This window comes from Hippopotamus amphibius, chromosome 10 (genome assembly GCF_030028045.1).
Source record: "Hippopotamus amphibius kiboko isolate mHipAmp2 chromosome 10, mHipAmp2.hap2, whole genome shotgun sequence".
NCBI lineage: Eukaryota > Metazoa > Chordata > Mammalia > Artiodactyla > Hippopotamidae > Hippopotamus > Hippopotamus amphibius.
This window is the reverse complement of record NC_080195.1, coordinates 72,000,743-72,023,804: the sequence shown is the minus strand read 5'-3', so window position 1 is coordinate 72,023,804 and position 23,062 is coordinate 72,000,743. Positions and strand designations below refer to the sequence as shown.

General features: G+C 35.5%; 2 protein-coding genes and 2 pseudogenes across 2 annotated transcripts in view; 3 read left to right on the top strand and 1 right to left on the bottom strand.

Annotated features, from left to right (window-relative positions):
* Positions 1–919, top strand: LOC130830392 (olfactory receptor 5AC2-like; annotated as a pseudogene).
* GABRR3 (gamma-aminobutyric acid type A receptor subunit rho3) overlaps positions 1–23,062 on the bottom strand; it is a 725,962-nt gene that overhangs the window by 123,001 nt on the left and 579,899 nt on the right. The window lies entirely within an intron of this gene.
* On the top strand, positions 15,068–15,991 carry LOC130830403 (olfactory receptor 5AC1-like). Its single transcript, XM_057697610.1, has one exon. It carries the CDS (start codon positions 15,071–15,073, stop codon positions 15,989–15,991), a length of 921 nt encoding a protein of 306 aa, XP_057553593.1. The 5' UTR covers positions 15,068–15,070.
* On the top strand, positions 17,754–21,306 carry LOC130829857 (POU domain, class 5, transcription factor 1-like; annotated as a pseudogene).

Below are 23,062 nucleotides of genomic sequence, written 5' to 3'. Positions count from 1 at the left end.
ATGTCAGAAAGAAACAAGACTTTGGTGACTGAGTTTGTTCTTACAGGACTCACAGAGCGACCATGGCTGCAGGTCCTTCTCTTCCTCGTGTTCTTGGTCATCTACCTCACCACCATTGTGGGCAATCTTGGACTGATGGCTCTGATTTGGAAGGATGCCCACCTTCACACACCCATGTACTTGTTCCTTGGTGGTTTAGCCTTTGCAGATGTTTGCACTTCAACCTCAGTAACACCCAGGATGCTGGCCAATTTCTTAGGCAAGCCTGCCATAATATCCCTAGCTGAGTGTATCACCCAATTTTATTTTTTTGCTTCCAGTGCAACTACAGAATGTTTCCTCCTGGTAGCGGTGGCCTATGACCACTATGTAGCCATATGTAATCCCTTGCTTTATCCAGTGGTGATGTCCAACAGACTCTGCACTCATTTGATAAGTATCTCTTATGCAACTGGTTTTCTGCATCCCCTGATTCATGTGAGTTTATTATTAAGATTAATTTCTGCAGGTCTAACATAATACATTATTTCTATTGTGAAATTTTGCAACTGTTCAAAATTTCATGCAATGACCCATCCATTAATGCACTAATTGTAATTATTTTTGTGGTTTTATACAAATATCCACTTTAATGACCATCAATCTCTTATACTTATGTGCTCTTTGATGTTCTGAAAAAAAAAAGTCTGAAAAGGGCAGAAGCAGCCTTCTCCACATGTGTGCCCACCTGCTCTCTGCCTCATTGTACCATGGCACTCTCATTTTCATGTATGTGCACCCTGTATGGGGTCTAGCTGAAGATCAGGACAAAATGTATTCCCTATTTTACATGATTATAATTCCCCTGCTAAACCCATTTATTTACAGCTTGAGAGATAAAGAGATTATAGGTGCCTTGAGAAGAGTTTCAAAGAAGTAAACATTTCCCTAGGGAAATTCTGAATTGTTTCTCTTTTCACTCTTTGCCTAAACAAGTCCTCAAATCTTTAGCCATAGTTCTGACCTTTCATGAAAGCGGTGGAGGTCAGGGTGGTCACTGAGCACTGGGTGAAGGAACCCAGATTCACACAATGTTTACTTGGATGTGAGTCCAGTTGAAGTTATTACTTCAGTTGAAATGACTCACATCATCCACAATTGATTTATTTAAAAATATTGTAATTCCTTTTTATCTGAATGTTTAGACTTTGAATATTTGCTGTCTTCAGAGGACTCCTCTCCAAAATTTCATTAATTTCATTTAATAATTGACAGTAACTGAGGCTGATGTATAAGTGAGCGTTTTAGTTCACGACTATACTAACTCACTAGGCTAGACCTGCATGTTAAGAAGGCTCTGTGATAAAAACTTAGATTCATGGCAGAAGAATGTTTCTGAAATAAAAATGAGGATAATGAAGAAAATTGAAAGGTTTAAAAAATTGTGGCATCTCAACAATAACTAAAGAAAAAAAGAGGTTGGCTTGAATTGAATAATAGAACATCAAAATATAAAACTTCCCATGTATAAACATGCATACACTAACTTTCATATAGGACATCACATGATACAGTGGTATTCAGGAATTTGCAGATTTGGAAATATCTCAAGATATAGCCTTCTCAAATATTATAGATTTCCTGTACTCTATTTACATGAGTATTTTGTTTGCAACAGTAATCCTGGTCAAATATTTGCATAGAGATTGCATTGCTAAACTACAAGAGACAGAAGGCAAGGATGACAAATTGGTTAGGAGTATACAGATGTGGATACAAAATTGAGGTAGTGACCTCTCAAAGATGAGACTAGGTTCTTGGGATCTCAGCTACAAATTTACTTACAATTCAGTGACAGGACTACATTAATAGATACATATATAATTGTATATATTATTATATATATACCAATTTGTTTTAGTATAATAGAATTGGCATGGATCTCTATTTTTGCAAAGACTTGATTACATTCCTTGAACAATCTGTTTAAGCATTGTGTTTAGGAAAAAAGAAATCACAGGAAATGAAAATTAAATTCAGATTGTTGAAGCAGGAGTGAAATGCTTCTCTCATTGAAGTATTTTAAAAATTATTTTTAGTTTTTCTTTGCTATAATTCCAACAAATACACCAAAATACTTATCTAGAATGAAGACACAGTACATATCTTACATTTGTTGATTATTTGACTTATGAACATAAATGAAAAAACTCTGTTTGTATGGGTCTACCATTTATTCCTACAGGACCCCACTGACATTTTAAAAAAATTAGACAGGTAAGGTTTATTCTTTTTAGAAATAGTATTGGGACTTCCTAGGTGGTGCAGTGGGTAAGAATCCACCTGCCAATGCAGGGGACATGGGTTCGATCCCTGCCCCAGGAAGATACCACATGCCACGGAGCAACTAAGCCTGTGCGCCACAACTATTGAGCCTGTGCTCTAGAGCCTGTGAGCCACAACTACTGAAGCCCACGTGCCTAGAGCCCGTGCTCTACAACGAGAGCCCACTGCAATGAGAACCCGCGCACCACAACGAAGAGTAGCCCCTGCTCGCCACAACTAGAGAAAGCCCGTGTGCGGGAACGAAGACCCAACACAGCCAATAAAATAAAAATAAATTAATTAATAAAAAAAAAGAAATAGTATTGACATCCAGGAGATTTTGATTAACTTTACTGTCTTGGTAGCTAACAGTAATTCAGGATATTTGTATTTTATATGTTAGGATTGATTTTTACTATTACATTTTCTTTATTTTTGATGAGGGCCCTATTCATATAACTTGCCCTTTATGTTCTGTTATAATCTATTAAACTATTGCTATTTTGAAAAATATAAATTTATTCCCATGTGTACATGTTTCAACATGTACATCTCTTTTTTTAGTTTGAGTGTATGGCACTACATAATGTTTCTAATTTCTGCAATGATAATTTTATGACTGAATTGTTAAAGCTGCAACTGATTATTAAATTTTTATTACCCATTTAGTGCATGTAATGCTAACAAATACTTTGCATTAATCTAACCACAGGACAATTATTATATGCAGCAAAATTAATAACAGTTGTTTAATATTTAATATCCATAGGTGTTTAGTATTTCCAATATATCTCAAAAATTTTTCTGTGTCTTTCTTTGAGTCAGGATTTAAACAAAGTATAGCCACTGCATTTTGATGATGGTTTCTAAGTCTCTTTTAATCTAAAAAGGTTTTCTTGTCCTCCCTTTCTCATGTCATTTATTTGTTGAAGAAACTGTCTCATTTGTCCTACAGAATTCTTCACATTCTAGACCTGGCTGAAAATATCTTTGTGATGAAAATAATGTATTCCTGGTAATTGGTGAGAGAATTAGATTTAGAAGCTTGATTAAATTCAGAATATTTTTATTTTAGTTCATTAGCTGTGGACTTCCTACTGTGTTCCATTAAGGACAAAATTTTTATTATATTGTTTCACAGATTAACCATTTCCTCAAAGTTTTCAAATTCATTTGTCTAGAATTGGACAATGACTCATATGTTTTTAAAATGAATTGGGTTTAGAAAGTTATTTCCCTCTTTTCATTTTACTTTTTGGGTTTTCTCAGTTTAAAAAATTTAGGTTAGTTAGAAATTTTTCTATTTTGTAGTTATTTTAAAAGAGCAAGCTTATAATTTTTTGACTACATCTAACTTTTTCTACTATTATCAAATTCATTAATTTCTCTTATTTAAAAATGTTTTCCATCTGCTTTCTTTTCTTGTAATATTTTCCTTCTAGCTTTTATATTTATAGTTGAATTCATTTATTTTTAGTTTCCATTTATTATTGATACTGTGTATATTCATATTTTGTGATATTATGGATAGTCTTCTGAATTGAATTTAGTTGTTGAATGTTTCACATGTTTTTGGCCTTCTGCCTCTCACTGTTCATGTGGGATTTCTATCTATGTTAATATTCTGTGGGTCCAACATAAAACATCAGTACTATCTTGAAATCTTGTTGCCATATAAAATTTTCTAACAGATGACTTTATTAATGCACTGATTCTTTTTATTTTCTCAGTCTTTACTCAAACTTCACTCTTATCAATAACATTGTTCCTTACACTCCTGTCATCTTTGCCATACTGGAAAAGAATTATGAAAAAGGCAAAAGCAATGCTTCTCTACCACAATACTTAAATGCTCACTGTCCTCTTGTTCTATTACAATGTTTTTTTTTCAGATGGGTGAGTCCTAAATGAATAAGACAAAGTCTTTGTTGAAATAAATAAGCAATATTTCTCTGTTTCTGCTGTATTTTCCCCTGATGTATGATTATGATAATATCTAGTCTTTCTATATTGATTAACATGCAATTTTGCAGAAAATAAGTTCATGTTTGTACTGGAGAATAGTTTATGAAACTCTAGGTGCCCCTTGTACCTGCTGCCCCCGCTGAGACTAAAGCAGGTCTATCTATCCAGGTTTACAGTTTAAAAACTGTAAATAAATTTCATAAGTTTATCACATTTGGGACAGCTGATTGGATGAGATCCTAAGACCTTATGATCTGCAGGACTCTCCTCTTTTCTCTATTATTTGTTTTTGTGAATGCCATCTTCATATACATCTACCTATGCCCATCCAGCCTATGGGTTAGGCCATATGCACATTTTTTCTTTTCCTTTTGTTTCATGATGAAAATTGACAGTTCAGCATGACATCATTCACATGTTCTTTTCATTTCTTTCTTTTTTTAAAAATAAATTTATTTATTTATTTATGTATTTATTTTATTTATTGGCTGTGTTGGGTCTGCATTGCTGCATGTGGCTTTCTCTAGTTGTGGCAAGCGGGGGTTACTCTTTGTTGTGATGCGTGGGCTTCTTGTTGCGGTGGCTTCTCTTGCTGCTGAGCATGGACTCTAGGCACATGGGCTTCCGTAATTGTGGCACACGGGCTCAACAGTTGTGGCTCACGGGCTCTAGAGTGTAGGCTCAGTAGTTGTGGCACACAGGCTTAGTTGCTCTGCAGCATATGGGATCTTCCCAGCCCAGGGATCGAACCCGTGTTCCCTGCATTGGTAGGCGGATTCTTAGCCACTGTGCCACCAGGGAAGTGAACATGGTTTTATATCACCATGAGTGTCATGTTCAGTTAAAACTATCTGAGAGTAGGTTACTTTATGTCATCACATTCAAGTGGGGATTAGGAGCAGGAAGACTGCCTTGCTGGAGCTGTGTGGTCTTCTCCAAGGGAGAGCTGTGGGCAAGAGAATTACTTTGCTTTTGGAAGAAGAAGAGAAATTCATTTGCTGCAGCCACAAGAAAAGCAGTTTTTTCAGGTGCTAATGGATAGCTACCATCAACTGAAGAAGGTGAATTTGGCAAATTACATGCAGGTTCTCCAAGAGAGAATAATTGCAGAAAATCTTCAAAGGATAGTCTGGAAAATCAGCCAAGATGGCAAAGTAGAAAATCCCTGAGCTCACCTCTTTTCACAAGTGTACCAAAATAACAACCACTGATGAAAAAGATTGGAACCTACCAGAAACAATCTTCTACAACTAAAGACATGAAGAAGGAACCACAATGAGATAGGTAGGAGAGGCAGACCTGCTATATAGTCAAGTCCCACACTTCCACAGGAATAAGAGTTCTGAGCCTCATGTCAGGCCCCCCCAGCCCAGGGCTCCTGCACCAAGAAAATGAGCCCCCAGAGTATCTGGCTTTGAAGGCCAGTGGGGCTTAATTTCAGGAGCCCCATAGGATTGGGGAAAATAGAGACTTTACTCTTAAAAGGCACACACAAAATCTCACAGGCTCTGGGATGCATTGCAAAAACAGTAATGAGTAGGAGCATGGGCTAGACCTACCTGATGGTATTGGAAAGTCTCCCAGAGGCAGTAGCTCACCCTGGAGATATAGACACTGGTGGCAGGCATTCTTGAGAGCTCCTTCTACCATGTTGACAATTGTACTAGCAGGTTTCATTGCAGAATCCTCTTGCTAGCTCATTAGTACCAAGACCTGGCCCCAACCAACAGCCTATAGGTGCTAGTGGTGGGACACCTCAGGCCAAGCAACTTACTGGGTGAGGACACATTCCCACCCATCAGCTGACAGGTTTCCTAAAGACTTCCTGTGTCCATAGCCCCTCTAGACACACCTCTAGACACAGCCCTGCCCACAAGAGAGCCAAAATCCAGCTCTACCCATGGCGGGGAGGCACTAGCCTGGCCCTCCAAGAAGCCTATACTAGCCTTTAGACCAGCCTCACCCACCAGGGGGTAGACACCAGAGGCAAGAAAACCACAATCCTGCAACCTGTTGAACCAGCCTACCTTCAGCAGGCCAGACCATACTCTGGGACCACCTGGGCCCCATCCATGCCCCATAGCAGGCCAACACAAGCTTTGAGACACTCTGGACCCCATACCCAACAATGTCAGGAATTGTCCACCCTGTCCTCCCTGCCCACCATCAGTGATCTGAGACCAGCTCTGGGATCTCCGGGCCCTGCAGCCAGACTCTAGTACTCAACTCTGCCTGCCAGTAGCCTAGCACTAACCCCAGGATCTGGCTTCACCCACCAGTGGGGGCCAATTGTCCGAGTCTTCTGAACCCTGACTGTGCCCACCAGCAAGTCAGTACTAGCCCTGGGGCCCTCTGGGGTTCTGCAATCTGCTGCCTCATGACCAGGCCCTGCTAACCAGCAGCCAGCAGAGAACACACAAGGCAAAGCCTGGCAATCAACCAGATTAGAGGCCAGCCAAGCCTATCAGCCCATTCACATAGTCAGCCTGCCACAACAGAAGGACCCACACAGGCATTTTAGGGGGAACTCCCAGAGCATATAGCTTGGGCAACGAGAAGGGAGAGCATTGTTGGGATGCATAGTATGTCTCCTACAGAAGGCCACTTCTCCAAGGTCAAGAAATGTAACTAATGAATCACACATAAAAATACAAATAGCATTGTCTAAATACTTAGACAAAATGAGGTGGCAGAGGGACACATTCCAGATGAAGGAATGAGATAAAATCCCAGAAGAACTAAGTGAAGTGGAGATAGGCAATCTACCCAAGAAACAGTTCAGGGTAAAGATTGCAAAGATGATTAAAGTACTTGGTAGAAGAATGGATGCACAGAGTGAGAAGTTAGAAGTTTTAGCAAAGAAATAGAAAATACAAAGAATGACCAAACAGAGATGAAGAAGACAATAACTGAAATGAAAAATGCACTAGAAGGAATCCATAGTAGAGTAAATGATACAGAGGAATGGATCAGTGATCTGGAAGATAAAGTAGTGGAAATCACTGATGCTGAACAAAAAAAAGAATGAAAAGAAATGAGCACAGTTTAAGAGACCTCTGGGGCAACACCAAGCACACAATATTCACCTTATAGGGGTCCCAGAAGGTGAAGAGCAAGAGAATGGGGCTCAGAATGTATTTGAAAACATAATAGCTGACAACTTCCCTAATCTGGGAAAAGAAACAATCACCTGAGTCCAGAATGCACAGAATCCCAACAGATTGAACCCAAAGAGAAACACACCAAGACACATTGTCATTAAAATGACAAAAATTAAAGATAAAGAGAATATTAAAAACAGTAACAAATAACATAACATATAAGGTAACATCCATAAGACTATCAGCTGGCTTTTTAGCAGAAACTCTGCAGGCCAGAAGGCAGTGGTATGATATATTTCAAGTGATAAAAGGGAAAAACCTATAACCAAGAATATTCTACCCAGCAAGGCTCTCATTCAGATTTGATGGAGAGATCACAAGTTTTATAGACAAGCAAAAGATAAAAGACTTCAGCACCACTAAACTAGCTTTACAACAAATGTTAAAGAAACTTTTCTAGGTGAAAAAGAAAAGGCCACAACTAGAAACAAGAAAATTACTAAATGAAGACCTCAAAAGTAAAGGTAAACATACAGTAAGGGTAGGAAATCATCCACATACAAAGGTAGTAGGGAGGTTAAAAGACAAAAATAGTAAAATTACCTACATTCACAATAAGCAGTTAAGGGATACACAAAACAATTACATGTAAAATATATCAAAAACAGTAATCATGAGGGGAGGAGTGTACAAATGCAGGGTTTTAAAAATGCATTTGAAATTAAGAGATCAGGAACTTAAAATAATTTTATATACATATTTATATATGTGTATATATATAGACTGCTATTTAAAAACCTCATGGTAACCATAAACCAAAAATCTACAATAGATATACACACAAAAAAGAAAAAGGAGTCCAAATATACCACTAAAGATAGTCATCAAATGACAACAGAAGGGAACAAGAGAAAAAGAAAGGGAAAAAAAAGCTAAAAAACTCAAACCCAAAACAAGGAACAAAATGTCAATAAGAACATACATGTTGATAATTATTTTAAATGTAAATGGACTAAATGCTCCAACCTAAGACAGAGAGTGGCTGAATGGATACAAAAACAAGACCTGTATACATGTTACCTACAAGAGAACTCACTTCAGATCTAGAGATACACACAGACTAAAAGTGAGGGGATAGAAAAAGGTATTCTATGCAAATGGAAGTCAAAAGAAAGCCAGAGTACCAATACTTATGTCAGACAAAATAGACCTTAAAATATAGACTATTATAAGAGATAAAGAAGGACACCACATAATGATCAAGGGATCAACCCATTAAGAAGATATAACAATTGTAAATATATATGCACCTAACATAGGAGCACCTAAATATATAGAGCAAATATTAATGTACATGGAAGAAGAAATAGACAGTAACACAATAATAGCAGGGGACTTTAATATGCCTCTTATATCAATGGACATCTAGACAAAAAATAAAGAAGGAAGCACTGGCCTTAGATGTTACACAGATTTAGATGAACTTAATTGCTTTATATACAACATTCCATTCAAAAGCAGCAGAATATACATTCTTTTCAGGAGCACATGGAATATTCTCCAGGATAGATCATATGCTAGGCCACAAAACAAGCCTTGGTAAATTTAAGAAAATTGAAATCATACCAAGCCTCTTTTCTGACCACAATGAAATGAGACTAGAAATCAATAACAATAATAAAAACTCCAAAAACCAGAAACATGTGGAGGCTAAACAGTGTAATACTAAACAACCAATGGATCAACAAAGAATCAAAGAAGAAATAAAAAAAATACCTAGAGACAAACAAAAATGAAAACTAAACAATCCAAAACCTATGCAACACAGCAAAAGCAATTCTAGAGGGAAGCTGAAAGCAGTAGAAGCTTATGCAGGAAACAAGAAAAATCTCAAATTAACAACATAACCATATACCTAAAGGAAGAAGGAAGAAGAACAAACAAAACCCAAAGTGAAAAGAAGGAAATAAATCATAAAGTTCGGAGCAGAAATGAAAGAAATAGAGAATAAAAAACAATAAAAAAGATCAATGAAACTAAAAGCTGGTTCTCTGAAAAGATAAACAGATTGATAAAGCTTTAGCCAGACTCATCAAGAACAAAAGGGACAGGGCCAAAATCAATAAAATCAGATGCGAAAAAGAAGTTACAATGGATACCACAGAAATATGAAGGATCATAAGAGACTATTATGGTAACTATATGCCAGTAAAATGGACAACCTAGAAGAAATGGAAAAATTCTTAAAAAGGTACAATCTCCCAGGACTGAACCAGGAAGAAAGAGAGAAAATGAACAGACTAATTACCAGTAATGAAATTGTATCAGTATTAAAAATCTCTCAGCAAACAAAAGGATAAGTTCATAATTCTTTGTCCTTTTCAGACTTGAAAACTTTAATGGCCTGCTTACATTACTGAAGACAGCATAGTGCCAATGATTGACCCTTTTGAGCTTCTACCTGTGTTCATGAGCTCTGTCAGGCTCACTCACAAGCATGTGTGTTCCTCCTCTCACAGGGGCAGCATGTCAGGCAGAAATCTAATGGGTCTCCAGAGACAGTCACTTTTCAAGAACTCTTTCCACTCTCATGATAAGATTAGAAAAATAAAGGGATAGACTCAGAATTTTATTTCTCAGATATATCACATACAGAAGTCACAAATGAAATTCTGATTTTTAACTTCCACTCCCAGTTTGATTTTGTTATCAGCAACATCAAAATCATTCACCTGAAGAATCTATGAACTACACTGAACAAAAACTTTATATAAAGGAGTACTGGATATGTTTTAGGATGAGGAAAGGGATATATGGACTTAAGAGTTTTGATTTTTCTTCTAAGAGCTATTGGAAGTTATTTAAGGGTTAAGGTGGAGCTGCACCATGGGTGTGAAAACATGTGGTGATCTCAGTAGTTTGGTTTTTTATAAAGATGATGCTGGCCCAAATGTAGGGAATGGTATGAGATAAAATGTTAGAAAATACACATTGAATATTAAAAGATTATGTCAGTATTCCCAGGTAGGAGATGCAGTTTTCTTAAATTTGGAGAGAAGTGGATGGTTTCAAGAGACATTGAATAGAAACAAGCTGTGGGTTTGACAATGGTTTTGACATGGCTTTGAGGGATGACTCTCAAGTTTGTTTCTTTAAAAAATGTGGTAAGTGGTAATGCTCTTAATTGAGAATGAGAAGGCTGGTTGAGGTCCATGTTTAGTGAAAAGTCTGAAAAGACTCTAAATTTGGATTTGGACATGCTGAGTCTGATGGATCACTGAGATATTTGAAGAAATTATCAGGTCATTGGAATGTGGCAACATCAAGAGAAATAGGTTTGAGGAAATTAATATGTCCTAAAGAGTGCTCAGAAGCAGTTTATCACGTTGCCTGCACTCTAATGACACAAAGTGTGTTCTAATTGTTACAGCTGGGTATGTCTGGGGTGATTTGCTTACTGATTAGCTCATAATGCCCAATGTAGAATGACTTTGCCTTTCATCCTACAGGGAATCCATCAGTAACTTTCATTGAGGGAATTCCAAATTCTTTTTACTTTTTCATGAATAGATTTGAAAGAGTACAAATAAATATGTCCCTGCAATTGAGGCTTCCAAGGAAAATCTTCACACAAGTAAACACTGCTTCATTCTACACCTTCTACTTTCCTTCCTTTAAGGTTTGTAAATGCGACCATACATGTGAGAACAGTGGTGGCCTAATCAGTTTGGCAATTGGTAAAGATGACTCTGGCCCTAATGTAGAGTATGGTAGAGGGAAATATACATTTTTTCTTTATTTTCTTTGAAAAATCATCATCTTTCCTTCAAGAAAACAACCATTTTCTCATTCTCCTGAAGACTTACAGAAACTGAGTGAGGACACCAGGATCTAAATTTAATTATTTGTAGTTTTTCAATTTGCCTCTCTGATAATGAAATATCCAGGTAAGCAATAAAAATCCTGGTAATTAAATGGGATTTTTTTTTCTCTTCAGGACAAACAATTCCATATTTCTGTCAAAAATACTAGATGTTTTACTGTTGAGGAGACAAGCATAATAAGATTTCTTTTTAACAGTAAACTTGGAGTAATAGAAGAATAAATGAATGGGAAAATAATGATAATGACTCAAAAGTTTCAGAGATTATTTCATAATCTATAGAAAATTTTCTTGTCAGGGTACAGACAACTAAATTATGCTGCTCAAACTTCGTTAAGTTACTCATGGATGAGATAAAATCACCAATTATAACTTTTGTGGGCCCCTTAATTCCAAATGGATGAGGATTATCTATCTATCTATCTATCTATCTATCTATCTATCTATCTATCTATCTACCTACCTATCTACCTACTTACCTATCATCTATATCTTATGGTGAAAGATCCAAAATTCTTAATAGCTCTTGACCTAATTGTGAATTTGGAAATATCAATTATAGGTTGAGAGTTGGCAAGAAAGCTAGATAAGCTTACTCAGGACAAAACGTCCACTTTGGAAACTAAATGATCTGTACTCATTGTTCACAAGGCCAGTTTTCAGTGGAGACATATCAGTCAATCTTGCTATTTGTATTGTGTTTCCAGGTTTCCTTGCAGGTATATACTTTAAAAGATATATTCTTAAAGCTAATTTTTTTCTTGTTCTATACTCAGTGAAGATGAAAAATAAAAACTAAGACATTTTAAGGTTAAACTAATATAATTTTGGTAAATAGATAAATTTTTGTATGTATTTTAATCAGCAAAAAGTATGTGTATAAAATTGTGTCATTCATTTTGAGTAATAGCTGAATTTACACACTAAATTATAGGTGGATTTTCCCCTTCTAGGTAATCTAAGAATCTCTGTGTTCATCTCCAAATATCTTAGGATCTCTTCTTTTGGATTTACTTTTACATGTCACAGAAGAAAGTCAAATTACTTAAAGATCACATCAAATATTTCATTTGCATTATTGACAAAAATTATAAAACATTTATCAATATATCCAAAAAGAAATGTACTTAGTTATAAAAACAAACAAAAAACCTTACTGTATTTGTGTACCTAATTTTACTCATTTACAAAATATTTTTTGAGTATTCAAAAAAAAAGAAAGAGAAAGAAATCACTCTCAATGGCTGAAGTCAGATATCACTGAAAATATTCAAAAGTGTATCTACTTGACCCCCAAAATTACTGAACTGAAGATATATTTTTACAAAGAATTTTACTTGCAATGAATTCCTATTTTTTTAATTAAAATTTTTATTGCTACCTACTAAATACAATAATAGCATATTTATTGTTTCTCTTTTTCTCATCTTAATTATTAACATGCTTATGACTATCATTAAAAATATCTTTGTACATATATTAATATATATAGTTGTATAAATAGGATAACATATATTGTGTTTTTTATTGCAAACACTTTTTTGGGGGGAATGTTTATCTCTCTTTTCCTCTCTTTTATTCTCTCACCTACACATAAGACCATACATATCAACAACTTGGAGTCTATCAATTCACACAATATTTATGTTCAGATGGTTATATACAAATATACATGTGTGCATGTGTTCAAAGATATACAAAGAGTGAGAATTTTTACTTTATTGTCTGTTTAATGTGATCACCTCATATACAGTTCTCTGTGTCTTACTTTTCTCACTTCCATATTAACTGTGAAGTTTTCCTTGAGTCAATTGGGGGATCAATAACTCATTTTGAAATGACTGACATGATGTTGATTAGTGTGATTACACCAGGATTTATTCAACCACTGCTTCATCCTGATTGGTTTTCATGTTAGTTCCAGGCTTCTGCCACGATGAACAATGCTGCAGTAGACTTTTCTTCCTATGAAATGATATGCTATTGCTATAGAATGGGTTACAGACATGGATTGCTGGGTTGAAGAGTATGTGTATTTTTTTTTAAATGCCAAATTGTTTTTAAAAGGCTTAATAATTTATATTCTCACCAGTAAATGTGAGGGTGGCCATTTCCAAATTTCATTAAGCAATAAATTTTGCTCATTTGAGGAGTGAAAGTGATGTCTTACTGCTATTTTATTTGCACATCTTGAGTATTGAGGAAAGAGAGTAACTTTTCCTACATTTTTTGAATACATGCTGACATTTTTCTATGACTTGCCCATTCAATTACATTTTCATTTTTCTATTGAATTATTTGACTTTTATCAATTTGTAATATTTTTGTATGTGATAGGTACTGATATTTTAATATTATACATATTTCTTCCCAAATTTATTAATCTTTTACCTTTTTATAGGTTTGATATATACTCCATTTTCATGAAGTATTAGATTAAATATACCTAAATATTTCTTTATAATTTATGGGTTTCTTATGTTAGTCAAAAATTTTTGTAATGTATTTAAATTATATATATTTTATGAATTTTCTTAGAGTATTTAATTGTTCTTGTTTTGTTATTTTTTAACTTTTAAGTCCTTTATCTGGCAGCAGCTTTAAAACAGGCATAAGAGAGGGAGTCATTCTTACTTTTTTCCTGATAGGCGAATATAATCATACTATTTATTGAATCATCATTTTTCTCAATTGAAAAATCACCCATGTAATATATTAAATTCTAATATATACTTGAATCTGCTTTGGAGTCTTTGTTTTGTTTTCCTATTATATTTTCCTGCTTCCATGCCATATCATATTTTATGGAATGGCTTTACATTTTAACACTAGTGCTGCACACTTGATTTTTTTACTGTTCATATTTTTCTTGTCTCTTCAAAATAACTTTATTTCTTATGAATTTTATGCTTGTGCTATTACATTAAAAAGTGATTAGGATTCTAACTGAAACTAATTTCAATTATACTGACATATTTATAATACTAAGCCTCTTATTTAAGAACATATGTTGGTTATTTCTTCAGAAACTGTATAATGCCCTTTGGTAAGTTTTTGTAATTTTCTTCACATAGGTCTTACATATTAAAAGTTATTTCAATGAATTTAAAACTTTTATGACTATTATAACTGAAATATTGCCCTTTCATTTCTCTTTCTTATTGGTTATTGTTTATATAGCAAAAAATCTAGTGATTATTTATGTATTCATCCTGCATCTGGTACTTACTAAAGCTATTATTTATTTAATTATAACAATACAAAAACAGCAAAACATATTAATTTATCTCACAACTTTTATGATATTTTATCTTTATTATTTTATTTAATTTTAGTATCTTTGATCTATTACAATTTCTAAGATAATGCTGCATAATAATTGCAATCTATTCTTAATCTGAAGGGAGATGCTGTATTATTTAGAAGGTGTGCTATTAGTTTTGATAACTATTCTTTAGCATATTTAAATAGCTAGACTCTATTCCTATTTTAAAGATTTTTATATTAGAAGATGATTATTAAATTGCAATCATGCCAAATTACAAAATAAGCTCACTTTTACATAAGTCATGAAATAATTACTATATGTATATATATATATCCCCCCCCCCGCCCCAGTTTATGGGACCAGTTTCCCAAATGCTTATTGTTTTTAAAGAATATTTAATCAAGGATAAAAGGTAAATGTCCTGATTAAAGGGAATACAGAAATAAGGAAGATGTATTTTTTTCAAATACAATGTGATTAGTTTCATGGTCTTTCATGACTGTGTTCTTCACCTACTCTTTTACTGCAGTGATAGCCTGAGTGAGTATAATGGAGACAAACAAGACACTGGTGACAGAGTTTGTTCTCATAGGACTTACAGATCTTCCAAGGCTGCAGGTCCCCTTGTTCCTGGTGTTCTTGGTCATCTACCTCACCACCATGGTGGGCAATCTGGGACTGATTTTTCTCATCTGGAAGGACCCCCATCTTCACACCCCCATGTACTTATTTCTGGGCAGTTTAGCCTTTGCAGATACTTGCTCTTCATCCTCTGTGACTCCCAAAATGCTAATGAATTTCTTATCTATGAATCATATGATATCCCTGGTTGAGTGCATCTCCCAATTTTATATTTTTGCTTCCAGTGCAAACACAGAATGTTTCCTCCTGGTGGTCATGGCCTATGATCGCTATGTGGCCATATGCAACCCCTTGCTTTATCCAGTGGTGATGTCTGATATCTTCTGCACTCAATTATTAGGTGTTTCTTACATTATCGGGTTTCTTCATCCCATGATGCATGTAGGTTTGTTATGTAGATTAACTTTCTGCAAGTCCAATGTAATACATTATTTCTACTGTGAAATTTTACAACTATTTAAGATTTCCTGTACTGACCCTAGAGTTAATATGCTCCTGATTTTTATATTTTCAGTCTTTATACAGTCCTTCACTTTTATGACCATCATGGTCTCTTACACATGTGTCCTCTTTGCCATTCTGAAAAAGAAGTCTGAAAAGGGCAGGAGCAAAGCCTTGTCCACGTGCAGTGCCCACCTGCTCTCTGTTTCCTTGTTCTACAGCACTCTCTTCTTCATGTATGTGCATCCTAGGTCCGGACCAGCTGAAAATCAGGATAAACTATATTCTTTATTTTATACAATCATAATTCCTCTGCTAAATCCTTTTATTTATAGTCTGAGGAACAAAGAGGTTATAGGTGCCTTGAGGAGAATAATGAAAAAATAAATTGTTCTTAAGGCAAAACTCAAACTTGTTCTTTTCAAATTTTGCAAAATACAAGGGGACTGTAGTTACGCAGTTAGCCTTGGCTTTATAATTTTAACAGAAGGCAGTGTCTAGGGCAGTTTCTGAGAGCTGTATGATGAAAGTCAGCTTCAATGGATATTTGTTACAGTGGCAGGAGGTCTTCATACCACTGAAAACTGAATTCTTACTGAAAAATAGAACATCCTTTTTAAAATTAAGGATTTTGAATTTGCAATGTTTCACTCTGTAAATTCCTTCTAAATTAGATATAGCTGTTTGTAATTTTACTATGGCAGACATTTGCATGTTTCTTTGTTCGAGGTTGGTGTGACTGAGTGAAGATAATTGTCTAGAGCTTGCATATCAAAATTCTTGCTGCTTCTCAACTGTTCAGAGACTCAGATGAAGTGACTTCTTGGAGGAGATTGTCCCTGAAGAGGAGAATTTCTTTGTAATGAAGAAAATGTGTAAAACACACAGAATATAAGAGATTGCTGGATTTTACTTGAGAATAATGGAAGGTGGGATAAAATCAAAGGTGAACTATTGAATATGGCTCAAATATATGCGAGTACATAGTGCATTTTATCAGGGAAATTATAGGCAATTGTGGTATTCAAGAATTTACAGATATTAAAAGATTTCAGTATGTATTTCCTCAGATATTAGCAGTCTACTCTACTATATTAATCTTTGTTTAATACAGCAGAAATATAAATTTACATAATTTTCACACTTATAATCTCTTGCATGTTTGCTATTTAAGTAAAAATAATTTATTTCTGTAATTACATGATGCAACATTTCTTAATTTGGATACATGCCAGTAATGGAATAGTTCTCATTTCTGAAGTGATTGTAAAAATCTACAATGTAATATTTATTGTTCTTTCATTGACTGCTCTGTATGGAATGTGTAGAGACTTTCTCTGTTGGCAATCTTCTAAATTTAAAGGAATCCTAAAGTAGTAAATGTAAAATTTGTTTGAATTTATAATATCGTTGGCTACCCATTGCTGTTGCAAAATCCTCAGGTGACAACTGGATACGGTTGATCAGTAAGAAAGAATTAAGAGGAAGAATTACATACACAGAAAATATGATGTATGGACACAACAGGTATATAAGGTAGGAGGATGCAAGGCTGAGAACTGAAGCCAGCAATGCAGCTCCACTGCCCTGTCTTATACTATCTTCAACTTTTTACAGGACATAGAGAGTATGTAAACTTAAAATGATTATATAAATGTAATCGGCCATCTAAACAGGAAGTGGCAAGAGAAATGAACACATTGAAGCCAAATGAATTAAAAAATTCTAGAAATCAAATCAGGACTGGGAGAAAATGGTCCTTCTCATATAAATGGAAGAACTTAATAGGGTCATCTTTAGTGCTGATAGAAATCAAAGTATCTAATCCATCCATGCTTCTGCAAGGCATCCTGTCCTCTCTTCAACCAGGCAGGGGGAAAGGGTTTAGATTTGTGAAAAAGGACACTATTATTTCAAAGCAAAAGTGCTGTGAAGCCTTATAATATTCAAACTCTTCAGAAAAATATCTCATATACCTCATTTATTTTTGAGAGTATTTTTGGAGAGAACTGACCACTGGAGGGAGTCTATTTTGCATTTATGCCTTCTAAGCTGGAGATTCTAGAATTGGCAAGTTCTAAAATATAGCTCATCAAGCCATTTCCTAGAAGCAAAGGAAATCTTGGATTCCTAAACTAAATAATCCGCAATGGATAGCAATGGTAGTATAACAGCCACAAGAAGTCTGTGTTCCTGGCAAACAGTCCCAGATTTCAGGGTAAAGAGAAGATCTACAACCTTCTGGATAGAGAGACTGGGTTACTAACAAAGTAAAGATATGTACAGTAATATCTGACTTCCCATTTTTTGCACCAAAAGTACAGAGACAGTGGAAGAACATTTATAAACTATTGAGAGAATAACAACGGGTTTCATGAATAGTGTTGTAGCAAAGTGTAAGAGGGATTGTGAATGGCCGTGCAAACTGTGTACACTGCTTAACTCGGGGGCACTATTTACAACACAATATAGTATTGCTGGCTGCCCTGTGTATTAGACACCGTAAGCAATGACCCAATGGATGATGATGATATGACTGGGAACAGTATTATAAGTATTTAGTTAGATTTTTAAAGACTATAAAACAAATTAAATAACATTCCATCACTTTTTTAGGGGAATTTTGGCAAATATCAGAGGAGACTTTATTCCAATTAAGATGCCCTATGTTGTGTTATGTAGTGTAAATTGTATGCCATGACTCACTTTGAAACACTGTTTTCCACTTTTCTAAGCCTATAAGAGCAATTTTCATCATCTTTTGTTATTTGTGGACAAACCTCAATTTAAGGTTTTTGAGAATGTGTTGCTTGAGGGATAGCCTGATTCACTATAATACCTGGTGTTGAATGATTCACTCAGTGTCCATTGATTCCTATATATTCCCTGTCACAGACACTGTTGGTGCTTGCCCATGTCTATTCTAACTATACATTTGCATCTGAGGGCTTTCTCTGAAGGCCAGAGACATTTTACCTTCATTTAAGTCAGATTGCAGGAACTGGGAAATTACTATTCATAGACTCTCGCCCAGGCCATTTATCAACCAACGACTCACATGAGTTGGTGAATAAATACCTAAATCCTTTGCCCTTTGGTTGATATAAATTTGATGTTCATGCTCTATACTGGCTCATGGTGTTTCCAAAAAAGATTAAGCTCGATTGCCCACAGTCGTAACTTGTTTGGTAAATTACCCTTTATTAGCTGCATTCTCTTTCCTGTTTCACTTCATCACTTTCTCACTCATCAATACTTCTCAAATAAATTACTGCATTCAAATAATGTCTCACTCTCTGGCAGAACACAAACTAAGATACATACCCCTTTTCCCCTAAGGTAGAATTAAATGTTCTATACAGGAACCAGGCATACCTGTACTATCTTATTTCTTATGAAGCAATTATTATTTCTACAGAAATCTCAATGGTTGGGGGTCCTCTCACTACTTTGGATATGCCCCATCTATCCAGATGTTATTCAAATCTAAGCAGAATCTTAACGTGGTTCTTCTTCCTTTTACCTCATATCTTTAAGAGGTTGCATCCCATCACACACATATACAATATACTCTACCAAATTTAATAGTCGATGTCCATTTTAACTTTGTATCTGAAATATACACTTCAGCTAATAAAAAGTATTTTAACTTTTTATAATTCAGGATATTTCATTTGTCCTTTAAGTACTGTTTACTTCCATTTTTACCATCCTACAATGAAGACCAGACTTCAGTTAGAAATTGTGAGGCAAACAAAAATAAGCAAACAAACAAACAGCAAAAAAAAAAACCCAAGAAAGAGCCCAATATCAAAATGAAAAACAATCAAAAGAACCAGTGTCAGATATGATTCAGAAGTTGGGATTATCAGTCAATTTATCAGAAATTTAAAATGGTCATGATTAATATGTTAAAGTTTTCATGCATGAACAGATTGAGAGAGAATTTAAAGAGAGAAAGATAGAAAGTTTTTTTTTAAAAGTCAAGTGAAAATGCTGGAAATAATTTTTTTAAAAACATGAGAACAAACATAAAGGATGCCTTTGGTGAGCTCATCAGTAAATTATACACAGTAGAGGGAACAACAGTGATGTTGAATACATGTCAATAGGTATTATCAAAAGTGAACACAAAGAAAGAAAAGAGTAAAAAAAAAAACCCCAGAATATTCAAGTACTGTGAAGGACTATCAAGTTATCTCACATATGTGTAACTGGAAACTTAGAGGAAAATAATGAGAGCTGGGCAGAAGAAATATTTGAAAATATAATGGTCAGGAATTTTTAAAAATAATGAAAGTCATCAAACCAAAGATTCGAGAAGCACATAGAACCTGAGGCAGAATAAATAAAACAGCAGAAACCAAATCATAAGAAAATAAAAACACAAAAACACCTGGACACATTATATTGAAGTGGCTAAAAACCAAAAGATAAAAAGAAAAGTCTGAAGGTAGCCAGAGAGGAGGAAAAAGTACAAAGCCAGAAGATAACTGACTAATTGAGTGACATATTTCAAACTGTGGGGGAAAGAGACCTGCCAACTTAGAATTTTACCTAAAAAAATAACTTCCCAAAATTAATGTGGTCCAGGTCCCCCACTTGCGGGACTTTCTTCCTCATTGTGGGAAACCTACTTGCTTTTGAACTTTGCCTTTTTTACTCCCACAGATGTAGGGGTAGGTGTAGGTGATGGGTCAGGAGGGTTGGAGCTGGGCTAGGTTGACCTTCTCATCTGGCTGGGCTTCTAACACCCCTCTTCTGTGCCCTCTCCAATATGGTCCAGGAATTGGGCAGGGTTTGGACAGTAGCTGAAGTTTTTGGGGTCCTGGGTAAGCAGTGCTATGTGAGTTCTGTAGAGGGATGGTGTAGTGGGTCCTTTAGGTTGGAATGGGGCTGGACCCTCAAAGCAGCTGGAAACCTCTCAGCCTGAGGGCTAGTCTGGGGCCAGGGTTGAAAGCAACTCCAAAAGGGCCTCCCTCAAGCCTTGTGCTGTCTTCCTGGTACCATGAAGCAGGACAAGGTGAAGCTAGAGCAAAACCTGGAGGGGTCTTGGGACATCAGAACTTTACAATAAAGCTCCAAAGCAGAAGAGCATCAGCCTGTGGGAAGGTGTTTAGCCAAAGGAGCATCTGCTGTTTTGAGACTCTGCAGCTCAGAGTCAGTAATGTGTGTAAGCTGTGTCCCCTGCTGCAGAAGTAGGTGGAGGAAGCTGACAACAAGGAGAATCTTCAGGGGAAAGGCAAAGAGGAGTTCCTCCTGCAGCAGGCTCAAAGGGAGAGCAGGTGTCCATTAAGAACTAAGTAGCTTGGCACTGACAAGCACATAGTCTGAGTGTGGCTCTGTACCTGGTGCCAGAAGGGCAGTCAATCAAGCAGGAACTATTCCCAAGGAGAGGATTTTGAGGCTGCTGAGTCTCCTTTCATGGGGGCACCAGTGTGCTTTCCTCTGGCACCGGAGCCCATTTCAGTAGCCTAGACTATGGGAGCTCTCACTTTACTACTCTGTACTCCTTGGCCCCTTTGACCTTTGAGGGTGAAGTGTTCGCCTTTGTCCAGGTCACTACTCTGGGTTTTCCCATGCATTCAAACTTAGGGGTGGGGGCTGGAGTAGGGGAAGAGGAAAGGGGGAGAAACTGGGGAAAAAGGACCCTGGGATTTATGCCAGGGCTTTTGGAGTTAGGTTTTTCATTCAATAAATAGGAAACATTCAATAAATTGGGAACATGAAGAATCGGGGCAGGGAGTTTTGAGGAAAATAGTTGGAAGGAAGGTAAAATTCATTGATGTTCTTGATTTTAAACCCGATGTCAGTCATCACTTTGTTCTGAAATAAAGAAGCCTGGGACAAAGTGAAAAAAAAATTGTAAAATAAGAACTTTCAAGGTAAGAACAAACAAAGAAATCATTACCCAAAGTCCTAGAGGCAAAAAATATGAAAGGAAGTGCTTCAGGAAGAAAGAATACGATATCAGAGAGAAACTTGGTGCTACACAAACATCTATGAAAATAGTTAAAAATTAAGATTCATACAAAAACGGTCTTTCTTTCTTATTTTGAATTAATCTAAGAGGTAACTGAATGCCAAAAGAGTAACAATATATTGAACCTTTACAGATAAAAGTAAAGTATATGACAATATATCAGAAAAGGTTGGAGGGAGAAATCGCAATTTGTTGGATTATTACCCTACAAATGTAGTGGTATAATATTATTTGAAGGTAGATGTAATTAATTAAAGTAATATATTGTTTACTCTAAGAGAATCACCAAAAGATAGACAATGCATAAATAATAAGCCAAATGTAGATATAAAGTGAAGTCATAAAAAAGTTTCTATACTCCAAAAGCAGGCAGAAAAAGAGGAAAGAAGAACAAAGAACAATGGAATGTATAGAAAAACATCTATCAAAATGATAGCTTTTAATCCAGTCACATCAATAACTTAATTCATTGAATATAAATGGCATAATATACCAAATAAAAGACTGATTCATAATTGGATTCAAAAGCAAGATCTAACTATATGCTATAACTATACACTGTTGAGAAGAACACACATTAAACACAAAGACACAGATGAATTAGAAGTAAAAAGTATGAAAAACAGACATACTAATCAAAGGAAGCTGGAGTAGCTAGCAAACAAAAAAGGAATATTACCAGAGATAAATAGGGACATTGCAGAATGATAAAGGATTCAATTTATCAAAAAAGACAAAATAATACTAAGTCTGTAAGCACTGAACAATGAAGCTTTAAAATACTTGAAGCAAAAACTGATAGAATGGAAAGGAGAAACAGACAAAAAGAAAGAGACAATTATAGATTAAGACTTCAATACCCCTCTTTCAATAATTGATAGAAAAAATAGAGAGAAAATTAATGAGTTGAGAAGACCTGAAGAACATTATCAACCAATTTGATAGTTATAGAATACTATATCAAACAACAGTAGAATAAATATTATTTTTTATATGCATGTTGAAAAGTCACCAAAATAATCTCTATTCTGTGTAATATTTAAAATAATTGAGTTAGGGGAGGCACCAAGATCATGAAGTAGAAAGACCGTGAGCTCATCTCCTCTCAGGAGCATGCCAAATTTACAACCATTTACAGAACAACCATCAGTGAAAAAGACTGTAACCTACTTGAAAGATCTTCTACAGCTAAAGATATAAAGAAGGAACCACAACAAGATGGGTAGGAGGGACCGAGTCGGGATATAGCCAATTCTCATACCTCTGGACCCACAAATGGGAGAATAATTATAATTGCAGAGGTTTTCCCAAAGGAGTGAGGGGTCTGAGCCCTACATCAGGCTCCCTAGACCAGGGGTCCATCCTGGAAAGATGAATCCCCAAAATGTTTGGCTTTGAAGGTCAGTGGGGCTTATTTTGGGAGTCCCAGAGGGCTGTGGGAAATAGAGACTTCACTTTTAAAGGGTGTGCACAAA

Excerpts from the sequence above, each read along its gene's own strand:
- LOC130830403 (XM_057697610.1), top strand. The coding sequence starts at position 15,071 with ATGGAGACAAACAAGACACTGGTGACAGAGTTTGTTCTCATAGGACTT.